This window comes from Parasteatoda tepidariorum, chromosome 7 (genome assembly GCF_982258835.1).
Source record: "Parasteatoda tepidariorum strain Cologne lab strain chromosome 7, Ptep-v5.0, whole genome shotgun sequence".
Lineage (NCBI taxonomy): Eukaryota > Metazoa > Arthropoda > Arachnida > Araneae > Theridiidae > Parasteatoda > Parasteatoda tepidariorum.
Window position 1 is genome coordinate 52,748,181 of NC_141761.1, and position 15,738 is coordinate 52,763,918.

Genomic DNA, 15,738 nt, shown 5'->3' on the forward strand with positions numbered 1-15,738 from the left:
CACGTGAAAATGAGAAATACGTATGATTGCCATCCGTCTGTTTAGTGTTGCCAACAGTGAAATTGGAAATAAGTGATTATATTTTTCTCCAGAAATTTCTATTTTCTTTTCTTCCTTAAATGGCAAATTATCCTGTAAGTATTGTTTTAAAATTAAAAATTTTTTTTTAGTTACATAAATATTTGTGTTCAAATAGAAACTTCTTTGAATCATTTTCATTTAGTCACGTACCTCTGGTAATAAAATTCACAGAGTGAAATGTAAATTTGCTTTTGATATTTCGTAAGCGGATTTCAAACTCCTTTGATCTTTCCTATAACGTTTGAAATAGCAATTTCTTTGAAATTTATACCATACTAATTCTATGAAACTATATATATATTTATCTATCACTAATGCTATATATTTTTTATAATACTCTTTCTATGATGTATATAATAATCCTTTTATACGATAAAGTAATTTTGTATTTTTAAGCTTTGTTTTGGGAATAGGCAAACTTAAAGCTTTACGACTTCAAAGGTTTGAACAAATCTCAAGGAATGGTAAAGCTATACTTTAGAATAGTCCAAACACAGTAAATAAGAGGCGCAATTAAAAAGGGAAGATAATTCATGACAAACAATGGTTTTAACTGTCGTATACTTTTATTTTTAGTTATTATCTAGTTTAGTTTATAATGTTTTGAAATTAGATGGTAAACAATTTTAATATATCGCACAACTATATTAAAAAATATAACCGGTTATTATGATTTAATTAAGATCAAAAAAAAATTTTAAATTTAACAAAAATAAATACATTTAGTGTTAAAACTTATTTCGCACAGTGATGTGCAATAGCTTATATAAAAAATACATTAAATTTTAATATACTAGGGTGATTATAGCCTGCTCGCTGCCCTCCCCAAGCCCCATAAGTGCATTTCATTAGAATTGCTTCGCAATTTTAGAACACTTAGCTCACTCATCGCTCTTGTTTTAAGTTCGCTTTGTGTGTATGATGGTACTCTTTTTAAAATGAATTTCTAAAAATGTGTGACATTGATATCTTTTAAATTTTTTTATTTATAAACACTTAATTCAATTTATAGACATTTAATTCAACTTATGTACATTACAAATTTATAATACAACAACATTGAAAAGTGTAAGAAATAAGCCCATGCGTTTTCGAGCCACAACAGTGCAAAGCTGCTAAATTAAAAAAATTTAAATCAAAACAAATTACCCGACATGAATCCATTAAATAACAAGAAAGTAAGAATAACCCAGTCAGCATCAAAAATACGGCACAATAGAAATTATCTACGAAATAAAGAGCAAAAATGGAAATGGGAACATGCCAGTGTTATCAGAGGGGCATTACCATGCCGTCAGCGCAGGAGCAGTTTCTGCGGTCTGTGGCAAATTACCACAATCATCCATATCCCCGACTGCAACGAGGAAGAGTAATAAACATGAAACAGTAGCAAGTGGGAAGAAGGCAATGTACTATTATCCAGAAAATCGAAGTAAAAGTAAATATATTCGGCTGAAGGAAACTTCTTTCGGATGAAAGTCAGATGCAACAATTTCGAGTATTAAATTAAATCAACAAAATAAAGGTTTTTCATTTTGGCATATTTATATTAAATATTCCAAAATTGTGATTTAATCATCTAAAGTTGCATATAAGGAAAAAATTGAAAGAAATAAAATCAAACTAATCAATTGAAGATATAGGGTTATAGTTCTAAACTAATATTAAAATATTTAATTTTGACATAGACATTAATAAACTTCATTGATTCAGTGATAATGCACATTTCACTATCTTAGTAAATAACCTTTTTAAACTTGACATTAAAAATAAATTTCGATTATCGCAACGACTCTATCTCACAATTTAATTTTCCCATTAGATTTAAGAATCCAATTCTTGATAATTTTTACTTTTCAAATGCACTTCATAAATTAAGTTAATTATTAATAGTTAAGAATTTTATTATAAGAAAAACTTAAATACGATACCACTTTTGGTCGTAAAATCTTTAACTATAATGAATTTTGTTCTTATTTAAGGAAACAAAGTAACAATATTGAGTTTATTTGTAGTCTAGATTTATATTCAAATTTCATTGATAACATATTTCCACTGATGATATTAACATTGTCAATAAGTATGTTTCTACTTATGCTCTCTAATAAATTCAAATTAATTTTTGAAATTAGCATTAAAGTATTCCTTTTATTTTATCTAGGAGATATCGATTCTTTCAATATGAGAATATCTAGAATTCATTTTCTACTTGTACAATTCTTTGTTGATAGAAAATGGACCCTAGACTTCAAATTAAAATAATTTTTACTTGGTTACTGTCATCTTATTAAATTAGATATATTTAAATTTAGAAGTCTTAAGAACGATTTAGAATTCACTAGAAAACACTTTATTATTTGTCCTATGAATAAAGTTTCTGGAAATTATGCTTTCATTTGTAAAAACTTATATTTTCACTTATTGGAAACCGAACTTTCTAATTCTCTAACTTATACGTTCCGTCCCGATAACTATTAACACTATTAAAATTTGTAAAATTAAAAATAACAACATTAAGCTGCCTTCTATTACAAGCACTCCAAAACTTCATAAGACACCTATCAAATTTCGATTTTCGAATTCTACTCCTCTGAACGCTTTTCAAGTCAAGAGCTATGCAGAATACATCGTCAAATCAAACTTGTAGCATTAATGCTTAGAAGATTACACCAGGTAAATTGTTTACTAAATATTTATTTTATTAAAATCATATATATGATTCGGTTTTACTTGGGTTATAAAAAATAATAAACCAGCTATAAGAGATAACAATTGCATTACACACTTTGAACATCCTGATTTCAACGACATTTCCACTTGACGAACTTAAAGATGTTTTTTTCTTCTTACTTTTAACATTTCAGAAATATTTTAGATGTCAATTTTTACTGCTTTCAAAACATTATAAATTTCTATATTTTTAATAAATTTATTTTTAATGGTGAATGTGTTTTTTCTGCCGATTATTAGCATATCACCAGGTAATTATTCTTCAAGCATTTTTGCTAGCCATTTTTTTAAAATTTATTTTGAAAAGAATGCTGCAATTCCAAAAAGTAACGGCTTCTGGTTTATAAATGGTTTTATTGCCTTAATTTTATCGATGCTACCAACACTATAGATCTAAGTGAATTAACGCTGTGAAAAACTATTCAGTCCCATTTATTATCAGACTTTTTTGATTGATTTATCACATTAAAGTCGTTTAAAATTTAAATTGAGGCTTTTGATAAAAGAAATAACTTTCCCTTCCCTGACAACAAACTATATTCCTGGAATACTAATCTTTTATTAGTATTTACAGGAACGTTATTTTATCTCATATTAATCGTATTCAGTTTATTTATTTATAAAAATTAAGAGCTCATTTTAAATAATTGTAAATCTCATAGCAAGGTTTTCTTAAATAATGGTATTTCGATTAGATTTGTAGGCAGATATTTGATTTAGTATAGGATTGCCTTCCGAGGGGGAGTAATGCTTTAGCTTTATGCTATGAAAGAGCCACCTCAGCATTGAAGGTCACCTTAAAAGATAATGGAGGGTCTGCCTATATCAAGGATGGCCAAGCTCCTTGATAGTCGAGCAATTTTTCAAAATTTGAAATTTTTCGCGAGCTGCTACTAAATAAGTATTTAAAAGGTATGCAAAAAAGGCATTAAATTTTTTTTACAGAAATTATATTTATTTAATACATATAAATAAAAGTACAAAATAAGTGTGTTGAATTCAAATATTAAACGCATTTATTTTACTTCTCTTGATAATTCTTTAAAATTTGGTGAATAATTGGTGACTGCAGCACTTCTCAGAAATTCTTTGAGATGCTGGTATACAGATCGGTGTTTGGATTTCACGAATTTTAAAGTGGAATAAAATGATTCACATAAGTACGTTGCTCCAAATATTGAAATAATTCGACAAGCAGCTTTTCTTATTCAGCTGGAAACATCGATTCTGGTACAAATTTCCAAAATTCAGTAATCGACGTCGACTTATATTTTAATTGTAGAGCTTGATCTTCTTGCATCTCTATCGATTCTAATTCTCCAGATGCTTTCTGGGTCATAATTATATTGAAAATGGAAAACACTCACCCTGAATTATGTTAATTTCAAATGGATTCAGAAAAAAATCAAGACATGATTTAAAATATTTCAAGCCTTGAATTCTGTTTATGTTCGTTCGCGTAGTTTTCTATGAGTCATATCATTCTTAACTTGGACGGAAATGAAATTTGCTACAACGTTGCACTTAGTCTTTCATATTTGTTGTCAGTAATTTAAAAGGCATTTTGAAACACATACTTGTCGTGTAATATTTTTTTAAAATATAATAGCACAAAAATTAAAAGGAAACTCGGGTACATTTATCGGGAGCCACAAATAATCCTACAAAGAGCCGCATGTTGGCCACCCCTGGCCTATATTCTCAATTGGTTTTTTTTTCCGGTTTCATTTTCTGATCTTCAATTTAGATTTTTAATTTGAAGTTTTATGGTTTCCCATTTTGACATATAAACTAATTTAATTCAAGAACCTGCGATATTTGACGCTCACCCGAAAGATCGAGGTCATGGATTTAGTTTCTAGGCAACCAGAAATATACACGGGAGAATTTAGTCAGATCAAATCTCTTAGAAGGAAAAAACTCTTATTTTTCCCTTAACTGAAGTAGAAAATTGCTGCTTAAGAAGGTGGTCACCGAGACAGTCATATCAGGTTATTCTCTTGATCAGTGTTGTTATTTATTGGGAAATAAATCCCCAGCTCTAGTTAGAAGCATTAGGCTAAGTAATGGATTTATAAGCTCCATGATATGTGCCATAGTGAATCCAGAACATCAGTTGAAAATGGCGATAATGAACAGTTTTCTTCCTCATGAGATTTAATAGCTTACATAATTGAGCCGCTCATAAGCCAATGCCAGAAGTCCATTTTTTTTATATTTTCTGATTTTTGGAAATTTTGATGAAATAAATAATTATCTTCTTAGTTATTAAAGGATTTACTCGTTGGTTACTTTTCTTCTAGGTTAGACAATCATTTTTTAATAGCTTCTGAATATATTGTATTATAATTTCAGAAGCCATTGTGAATAAGTCCACCTTTTATCAATATTTTTTGACATAAACTTTGAAATAAAAATTAAATTCTTCTTCTTCTGATATTTATTGCTAACACTTGAAAAACAAGAAATTCATAGTAACTCAAGGTTGCCAGACGTAGTATTTTTAATACTACGGTAGTATTTTTTCACCGAAAAATACTACCTCCAATTAAACACGACTTTTACAGGACATTAAGGACAACACGTGGAGATCAAGATTTACATTTAAATAACTCGGAAGAAGATGATGTTTGTTATCTATACATAATAATAAACGCGGCTGTGTGTGTGTGTGTGTCTGTAATCACAATATATCGCCCCAGAAGCCTCGCCCAGGCACGAAACTCGGCACATAATTGTGTTTTGACATAATGAAGAAGTATTTTTTTTCTTTTTCAAAAATTTGGATTAGTTTCTTAGTTATCAGTCATTTTGTAAGAAAATCTATGCTTTTTCGTCTTCAAAGAGCCATATTCAAGAAACTATTAAAAAATGCATATACTTTTCTCCACTCTTATAAATGTATGCTAATGCGAACCTTACAATTGAAATATTAATTTTCGACAACTTAAACCAATGATATACGAAGGAATTAGTAATTTAATTCGCGATCGCAACGAACTATAGGGGGCGTTGTTGTATGAGACGCTTACCTGCGATTTCCATATGAACCGTCATTCCAATACCTCCTAGAGAAGAAGGCCAGACAACTACTTTTCGTATTAGCTGTGACGTCATCAACCGATGGCCATCATTTTCTTCCGCCGCTTCGCTTGCTTTTACGTCAACCATGTGCGTGCTTGTGTGTTCGTATGAAATCTGTGGAATGTGTTTTTCGAAGCACGTGCTACATTTAGTAATGCTAATCAAAGTAATTAACTCTAATTAGTACAATTTTTCATTTAGTTGGAAGATTGCTTTTCGAACCTTAAAAGATGTATTTTATATCGTAAAAAATGGAATAGTTATATATTTCCATTTCTTCACCAGAAGATAAACAACATTCATTCGGAATAGAACATTCATACATAGGTAAGTACTACTATTATTTCATATAAATATTAACACTTTTGTATGACTGATTTTAGAAATCTTGATTTATTTGTCCTATTATTACTTTATTTTATTGGAAAACTTTCATGACCTTGTTTGAACTACCATTAAACAGCATTGTTTCGATTCTGTAATTCAGGCATAATTCTTGTGCAGTAATTCGAAATTATTTTAATAATATATATATTTTTAATATATATATATATATATTTATAATTATTCATTTTTTAATAACACAATTTAAATATAGCATGTTATTCTTAACTTTAAAGCACACACGTGCTATAATACATATTAATTGCATATTTAAGAACATAATTGTAAATTTAACTATGAACATAATTGTAATTTACAGTATTCAAAAAATCAAAATCTTTTATTTCTTAGGATTTTATTGTATGTTTTCTCAGGATTAATTTTAATTGATAGCTCGAATAATTAAACCTAATCTTTGATAATAAATAGTGTTAATAATATATTTGCATTTGAATTTATTATTTGAAATTTTTAATTGCCTTGAAGGGAAATTGAATTTTTAATAACTATTTGAGTACTATATAATACGTGTTATTATTTATGTAATTTTCATCTGTGTTTAATTGTAAATATTTTTGTTTACATTTTAGAAAATGGGTTAGTTACAAGTGCTGTGTTCCTGAATGCAGAAGTAACTATAAAAATGGTCCAAAGAATCCTGTTTTTAGGTTTCCAAAGCAGGAAGAGTTATTACTTAAATGGATAAATGCAATTCCTAGGGAGAATTTTTTACCTACCAAATACTCCAGAGTAAGTACTCTATATATTTTTTTGAATTATTTGAAACAGAATTATAATATGACAAAGAAATATTCATTTGATTCGATACTTAAAATTCAGCATTTGAAAAGTTTTTTTTTATAAATATAACACATCTTTTGCAGTCATTATGCTAAATTATATTAATCCTAAGTATTATTTCTGATTATTTTCTAACAGAATACTTAGCATGCATAAGTTTAAATTGAATTAAATATTGAGTTATACATTTTTGAATTTTACAGTGTTTATTATTTTATTAAAGAAAAATAAATTAATGAATTATAAATTATTAAATATCTGAAATCCTACATAACCTGCAATTATAAAAATTTCAATATACTGCGGTTTTTTACCCCATATTTAAATAAATTTTCTTATTCAAAAGCAATTATCAAAGTAAATTAGTAAATCTTATTTGTGCTAAGAAATTATAATATCTGAAGATTAATAATAATAGCTGACTTTATCTTAATCTATTTCTATGAAAATCTCATTGTTCTTAAAATGCTTCTAGGTTTGTCGGTTGCACTTTAAGGAAGGAGACATAATGACACATGCTGAAGGATTCCATGAAAAAACTGGAGAGAAAATTTCCGTTATGTTGCATAGTTTGAAACTACGAGAAGGAGCTCTTCCAGAAATATTTCCTAATTGTCCCAAGTACATGACAAAGAATACTGTGGCGAGAGAGGATCCAACGACAACGAAAATAAGACTCGAAAATTTTCAGGTTAATCAAGCTATTTTAGAAAGCATTGAAAGCCATGAACTATATAATGTTTCACACGGCTTCACAAGTTATGAAGAACTGTTAGTTTTATTAGACAAAACTACATTTTCAACTTTTTGGAATGTTTTGAGAACTGAACAGTATGTTTTATTTTTCCATATTGATGACAAACTTAGTCCACAAATTGATAAATGTATTATGATTTTGAAAAATTGTGAAGTTAAAGCTTATCTTAAGGATATACCTTTAAATATGTTAGGTAAGTTTTCTTTACCCTTTAAATGCATTTCTGTGAATGATTTGGAAAATATTTTATTTCTATTAGAACAGAAGACAAATACTTCTACTAATTGTATGAAAGACATTTTAACATCAATTAATAATGTTTTAACTTCTCATTTGAGTAATATTGATGACAGTATATTTTAACAGGTAAATTTCAAACAGACGCACTTGAGAATCGTTTTGGCCAGTATCGACAACTTGCTGGTGGTCAATATCATATTTCCTTAACTCAATTAATTGAAGTAGAAAAGAAATTAAGAATTCAAAGTCTCCTGCCTTTAACTCTAAAATCTAGTATTTATGGTGACATTTCAATTGAATCTCCTACTGAAACTGATACAAACCTTGACGAAATTCCATTAGATTTAAGTATGCCGAAAAATCACATAGTTTTTTTGTTACAAAAATTTAACTTTTCTCTTGAGGATGATGACATACTTTCTGTAATAGATGTAGAAGATGTCATTGTTTATGTTGCAGGTTATTGCATACGCTCTTGTCTGAATAAGCTAAAATGTAATTTTTGTAAAGAAAATTTGACCATCCCTAAAGAAAATAGCTCTTATAACTTAATTAATAATTTAGATAGAGGTGGTTTATCCAAGTTCTTGTGTTGTTGACATGATATCAACTTCCTATATTGTAACATCAAAATTATTGTCCAAAGATTACGAAGCAGAGTTCATAAAAATGTCTAATCACCGAGCAGTTGCTTTCGCTTTGATTAAGCATCACGTTTATGCTAAAGAAAAATATCTTGATTTAGAAAACTGTAGAAATGGACATTCCCTAGATTTAATTCAAAAGTATCTTTTTCGTGCTTGTATTAATATATTTTTAAAGAATTACTGTAAAAACATAAATAGTATTTTACTAGAAAATTCAAGTAAAAAGCGAAAACTTAAAACATTAATAGATTCAAAGATAAAGAGTGAAGACAGTAGCACGAAACCTGTGAAGAAAAAAGCTAAAGTTACCAAAAATAAAATTTCGATTAAAATAAAAGATAAAGCTAAAGTAGATGAAGTCTATCATGAAGATAGTTTGAAAGTAAATTATAAAATTAATAAAAGTGGAAATCTAGATAAAAAATGCAAACCATTAAATTTATCCATTAAAAAAAACAGGTTAAGTCTGGTGTTTCAATGAAAAAAATTTTTGAAATTTAAATCTGATGAATTAACGAGTAATTTTAAAGTCTTAAGTGAAAAAAATGTCATTAGTTGATAAGGTGCATTTATTTATTGTATTATTTTTTTACCATAAACAAGATGTACTAGTATGTTAAATCTAAGAATGTTGTAAATATGTCCTCAAATTCACAATTTATTAGATGTCTTTTTGTAAATAGTAAAGAAGAAAAAATTATAGGCATGTTCTATTGTTTTTTCAATTAGCTTATTCATATGTATTGAGTATATATAGAGTATGTATTAAATTAAGCTTCTTTAAATATTTGTAATGTTTCAAAAGTTTGTTTTATTAATTTGTTTTTTTAAGAAAAGTATAAACAGAATTGAAATATATTTTAAATTAATTATATTTAACATTTTAAATTATATTTAAAATAAAGTTTCTCTTATTGTGATAAGTTGTCTTTTAATCTGAATATAGAGTTGAAATTTAAATCTGATGAATTAACAAGTAATTTTAAAGTCTTAAGTGAAAAAAATGTCATTAGTTGATAAGGTGCATTTATTTATTGTATTATTTTTTTACCATAAACAAGATGTACTAGTATGTTAAATCTAAGAATGTTGTAAATATGTCCTCAAATTCACAATTTATTAGATGTCTTTTTGCAAATAGTAAAGAAGAAAAAATTATAGGCATGTTCTATTGTTTTTTCAATTAGCTTATTCATATGTATGGAGTATATAAAGAGTATGTATTAAATTAAGCTTCCTTTGTGCTTCTTAAAATATTTGTAATGTTCTAAAAGTTTGTTTTATTAATTTGTTTTTTTTTTTAAAGAAAAGTATAAACAGAATTGAAATATATTTTTAATTATATTTAAAATTTTAAATTATTTTTAAAATAAAGTTTCTCTTATTGTGATAAGTTGTCTTTTTTTTTAAAAAAATTATTCACACTCTTATTTATTGTTCTCACTGTACAATAAAAACTAGTTAGAGTGACTAAAATAAGAAATCTTTAGATATGAAAAATGCATGATTTTTATATTTTTGTGAACACAAATTTGAAAACAATTTGCAACATTCAGTAAGTTTAGATTCACAAATAATTATGAAACTTTTTTATGTTGAAAAATAAAATCAAAATAAATCTGCTTATTTCCGCTTTAATACTATTTTTTTTTAAATGTAAATTATCGAAGTCCTCTTTTGAACAAGATTTTCATCAAAAATCGTCGCTAAGAATATTACTTAAATACAAAAACAGATAGAAGAAACACTCGTATAGGGAAGGAAGATGGCCTCCAATTCATGACGTCACTACAGGCTTGTCTGGCTTCCTTCTGTAGGAGGTATTGGTCATTCAGTTACTCTGGAGACGTCGTTAATGTAGCGTGTAGCATTGCAACGTTCCTTCTTTAATGTGGCTTATTAAATTTAAAAAAGAAAAATGCTTGATCTTCTTTCTTGTAAGAATCATATTAGTTCAAAAATTAAAATGAACAAAAAGTATACATAAGCCTCATAATTTTATGAAATTTAATTTTGTAAACAACGTTTTTTGACAACAATTTTTATCAAAAAATTCAAGTTTCAATAAAAATCATTATTTAGAAACTAAGAAACGTAAAATAAAGAATGCTGACGAAACAAAAAAAAAACAATTCTTTTTTGTCGCCATTTTTAGTGCTACGAATATTCGTCTTTGGGATTTGCCAAAAACAAAACAAGATGCAATTTTATTTTTTCAGGAAGGAAATATTTGACCGAAAAAACGAAAATGTACCAATTCCCACAACATAAAACTTTATCTTGGCAAACGTACGTTTTGGAAATGTTATTTCATTTGGAATCTTATTCATCAGAGTTCATATGGCGATATGATTGTTTTGAATCTATGCTAAACTCTATATCGGCTCATTTTCCACCGAAATCCAATTAACTATTTTGATTTTAAATAAAGTGTTTTATTTTGTGAACTGTCGCAAAAATTTTAAGTGTAGATTGGCGGCACTTAAAAACCGCCAAATCTGTAGCGGCGGTGGCGTTAATACATCGTAAGTACCGAATTTTTATTCCATACTTTTCTGAATCATATTATTTCAAACATTGGAATATACAAGAAGTATACATAAACACATAATGTTATACCATTTAATTTTTCAAAAGTATTTTGAGAACAATTTTTATCAAAAAATTATAAACTAAAAAACGGAAAATAAAGAATTCTTAGGATAAAAAAAACGATTTTAAGAATTATTAACATTGAAATAAAAACTTTCATATTGTTTCTTTTTTTATTATTCTTATAGTTCTTAATCAGACGTAAAAAACCATTCTGTAGAGAACCATCATCAAATGAAAAAAAAATATTTACAAGCAAATTTTTTATTGTAAAAATCATTGCACTTACCTGATTTATGATTCCCGGAGAATTCCAAAATGATAAGTTCCTTGTTTGAAAACTTTATTCTCAAATAATAGATACATAGTTTATACCTTCATTACTTTTAGATAACATACTACACAGCAAAATTTTATAATTGATATGAATTTGAATATGTAGCTAAAAACAAAATAGCTGAATTCTAGTTGAACTTATTCTTTCAAAATTAAAAAAAACTTACCAAGAAAACGATTTAAATTAATTAAGAATCAGCACAAATGGCACTATTTCAAGTAACTTGGATAATTTTTTATTGTTGTTTTCCGAATTATATGGATACAGAAATATATACTATTCTATAACGAAGAAGAATATGCTATAACTATTACAATTCTGTATGTTCTGAATTCATATTTATTCACTGGAATGACGAAAGCAATGTTGACTTCACTTTAATTCGTAATGAAGAAATGCATTTTACCTTAATACACACATCTGTAACAGTATCCGAAATCGGAAGTCATCAGTTGCAAGGTTTTTGATAATAGAAATTAAAAATTATTGAGGAATTTTTCTTCAAATGTTTGGCGTGTTCTGTTCCTGAAAGATTTACTAATATTCTGGAGATTTTTTTCAAGTTCTTCGGCCTTTTCCTTAGGGAAATTTTGTTTCTTATTTGCTGCTAAAAAATGGCGTCTGATTCAGTCAATGACTTTGATGGAACTAAATGAAAACGTGATAAATTAATGTCCGATATTTACAGGCTCCCACTAGACGGCGTACTCGAGCGTTGCGATCGCGAATTGTAAGATTCGCATTAGTTTACATTTATCAAAGTGGATAAAACTTTAACTTTTGTACTAAAAATGTGGCAACATATTAGATACGTAAATAGAACGCTACGCTTTGATATATTTATCGCTGTTCATAATTGTTATAATAAGTTTTTCTTCTTCTTTCCACGCTCTTTTTTTTTTCTTAAGCGAAGACGATAAGGTAAAATTATACTTGAGGATGCCCCTTGGCGAAATTGGTGACTTATGTTTGGCGCTATTCCTGCTTGCGCGGAACACCGTGGTAACAGAAATTACGGCCAAAACATAATGATATTTCAAAAAACATTGGAAATTTCAACAAAACATCGGATAAAGCTTGCAATGAACCCAATATAAGCAAAATTAATAAATCCAATAAAAAGGATTTTGAATCGAAGCAAAGATTAATGGAGTAGGTGCAGAAAGAAAAGGGGAAGAAAAAAAACAACTCACTTCTTCATTAAGCTTGAATATACTCAGATTTAGGTGCACAGAATTATCTAATAACAGTTAGATACTGTCTAAATTTATCGTGAATAGAATCTGTGTACCTCCATCGTCACATAAATTCGGCGAAATATGAATCGAAAATGGCGTTTGTGGTACCGATCTGGTGATGACATTTTTTTATAAAGTCCCTTTTTATGACTGCCCACATACCTTCGATCTTATTGACCAGAAGTAAAAGTAACCTTACCAGCCGGTATCTAACGAAGAACTAATGGACCTCTGAAATTACGCATACCGTTGAACATTAATAACGCTAAAATCTAAACCGTTGAGAATCACGATTGGGTTTCAACATCGCCCAGCTTGGCGATGAACCGCGATCACAACTTGGCGAGAATCAAGGGGCACCCTCCAATATAGTCTACCCGACGTTAATTTTTGTAGCGATATAGAAATAGAAATTGATACCATAAAAAAATTATAGAGAAATAGATACCATAAAAAATTATTTCGTTTTCGTGTTTTTTTCATGTATTTAAAGCAACTTTTGTGTACTTTTACAATTTCTGAGGCCTTTTTTTAAGAAAAAAAAACAAGTCTCCACCTGATAGTTATATTATAGGTTAGGTTACCATAGCAAAGTTACATCTTCAAACATCCTCAAGAGCTATAACACATCTGCAGCAGAACTGGATATGAAGACAAAATTGCAGGACAGAAACACTTTAATTGTCCACTAATCTTCAGATTTCCTGCTATGTTTTAAGAAACTTTATTTGTGGAAACCTTTAGCGTGGCGGACAGATGGCCGCCTTAGGCGGCTAGTGATGAATAAACATAAAACTTATGACAGTAAATGATATTTTATTATTTTTACATAAATTTTTTATCTTTTTCAGCTGCCAAAAGGTATAAGTCCTAAAATTTTTAAGATGCTGTCATTATTTCAATAAATACTTACGTTTTTATTTACACATCCTGTACATATCCTGCTTTTTTGCAGAGTTTACACCTCGAGAAAAGACTTTATACACTTTTCTAATTAAATTAATAAACCAAGAATTTTAAAAACTAATGTATCAAAAAACATTAATTTTCTCAATTTTTGTGTTTTGGACTTAACCGCATTGGCTTCTGAGCGAGTCAATTAATAACCGTAAACAAGTGCATTATTTGATTTTGACTGAGTTGCTAATTTGACATTACATTCTTACTTATACTTTCATGCTCACATTAAATTCTTACGTATACTTACATTACTTACGCTTACATTTTTATTATACAGTACATTTATTCATATTATTTGCATTATTACTTAGATCCTGTCTTCATTTTCACTGTACGATTCTAAATCTCGAAATACTTGAAATTCCACTTCTCTTAAAATATTTCTTCTAATATATTTCTTCAACAAAAAAAATAATGAAAGGATTACAAAATGAAAATATTGTGGACTACAAAACAAAATTCTCGTCTAAATGAGAAAGGTTTTGGATATGTTGTTTCAGCTGCAAATAGTTTTTCTGAAAAACTTTTTACTGAAACACTTACGAAAACGAAAAACAAAAAATATTTTTTCTCATATATTGAACTAAGAATATTTTTCAGCTTTCATTCAAGTTGGATCTCTATGCTCTATGCCGATTACGAAGTCGTCAATTCACAGACAACTTCCATAATTTAATAATTCATATGCCCTCATATTGTAAAAAAAAAAAAAAGGAAACCTTAACTAAAATATTGCAGCAAGTTACCCACTTTTTGGAAGAAAAAAAATTTCATTCTCACCTGCTATTGCTTAAAGACTTTTATCATGTTAAATATAACGATGATTGAAAATGAAAACATTATATGAATGGTTCCCCATTCCCATTTTCGGATTATTGATTCATAGATTATATTATCTCATTGTTTATAATAATTCAAATAATTATAATTAAAGTAAATAAATATATTAAAATTATAAAGCAATCAGGATTTATAAAGCAATTAATGAAAATGACTCAGAGCATTACAAAGTAGGCAGGCCACCTTTGGTCTTATTAAAATGTTCATAATGAAATAATCATAAATAAAAAGAAATAAAATGAGTGCCGTCTAAACGGCTGAAAAATTACAGTTACATAGGCTTTTCATTTACTTATTAATCGATTTTAAAGACTCATCCATTTACAAATTTGTTAAGTAAATACATAAATACACAAGTGGGCGACCTTTGTGCTAAAATACAAACTAAGGTAAACAACGTTAAAGAGCACAGAAATATTATTAAATGCATTTAATAATAATATTTTTGTGCTCTTTAACGTTGTTTACCTTAGTTTGTAAGCAAATACATGTTTAATTTACTTATACAGCTGAAAATTCATTGCCTTTAGTCATTCACTCTTTATATCACTAGTTATTTTTAATGGTCTGTATAACGTTGCAAACCTATATTAATATGCTTTAAAATTAAAAGCTTACATTCTTAATAATCACTGAGAGAGAATTTCAAAAAATGACCTATTATACAAAAATTTGATTGCGGAAGAATACAAAATCACTCTCATGTTTAAATGACAATTTCAAAACCAAAAATAAGAAATTCCTTTAAGTAGCCACAGATTAGACGCGCTTTAAAATTTTGACTTAAGGAGCGCGATAGTTATGTCCGTTATCAAGAATGCGAAAAATCATCAACCGTTGCACCTTTCTGGAATCTTTGACATAAATTCAATTTCAACAATGACAAAATTATTTCAACCCCAGTCACATCAGCTCATCTTGATGCCCTGGAATCTTGTTTTAATAAGACTGCTGATTCCTTTCATAACGACATTAGTTTCTCACCACCTTTCCATAGCACATGGCAAAGAATTTTTCGATGATTTGCCTCTGTCTGCGACTGTGGTT

At 28.1% G+C, this 15,738-nt stretch overlaps 2 protein-coding genes across 2 annotated transcripts in view; one reads left to right on the top strand and one right to left on the bottom strand.

Moving 5' to 3' along the window:
• The window catches only part of LOC122271468 (NT-3 growth factor receptor-like), a 180,310-nt gene that overhangs the window by 75,314 nt on the left and 89,258 nt on the right, over positions 1-15,738 (bottom strand). The gene's annotated exons all lie outside the window — the stretch shown is intronic.
• On the top strand, positions 1,342-10,514 carry LOC147807141 (uncharacterized). The gene is made up of 3 exons (XM_087168504.1): positions 1,342-1,490; positions 6,870-7,029; positions 7,556-10,514. The coding sequence occupies exons 1-3, from the start codon at positions 1,342-1,344 to the stop codon at positions 8,198-8,200; spliced, it is 954 nt and encodes a 317-aa protein (XP_087024630.1). The 3' UTR covers positions 8,201-10,514.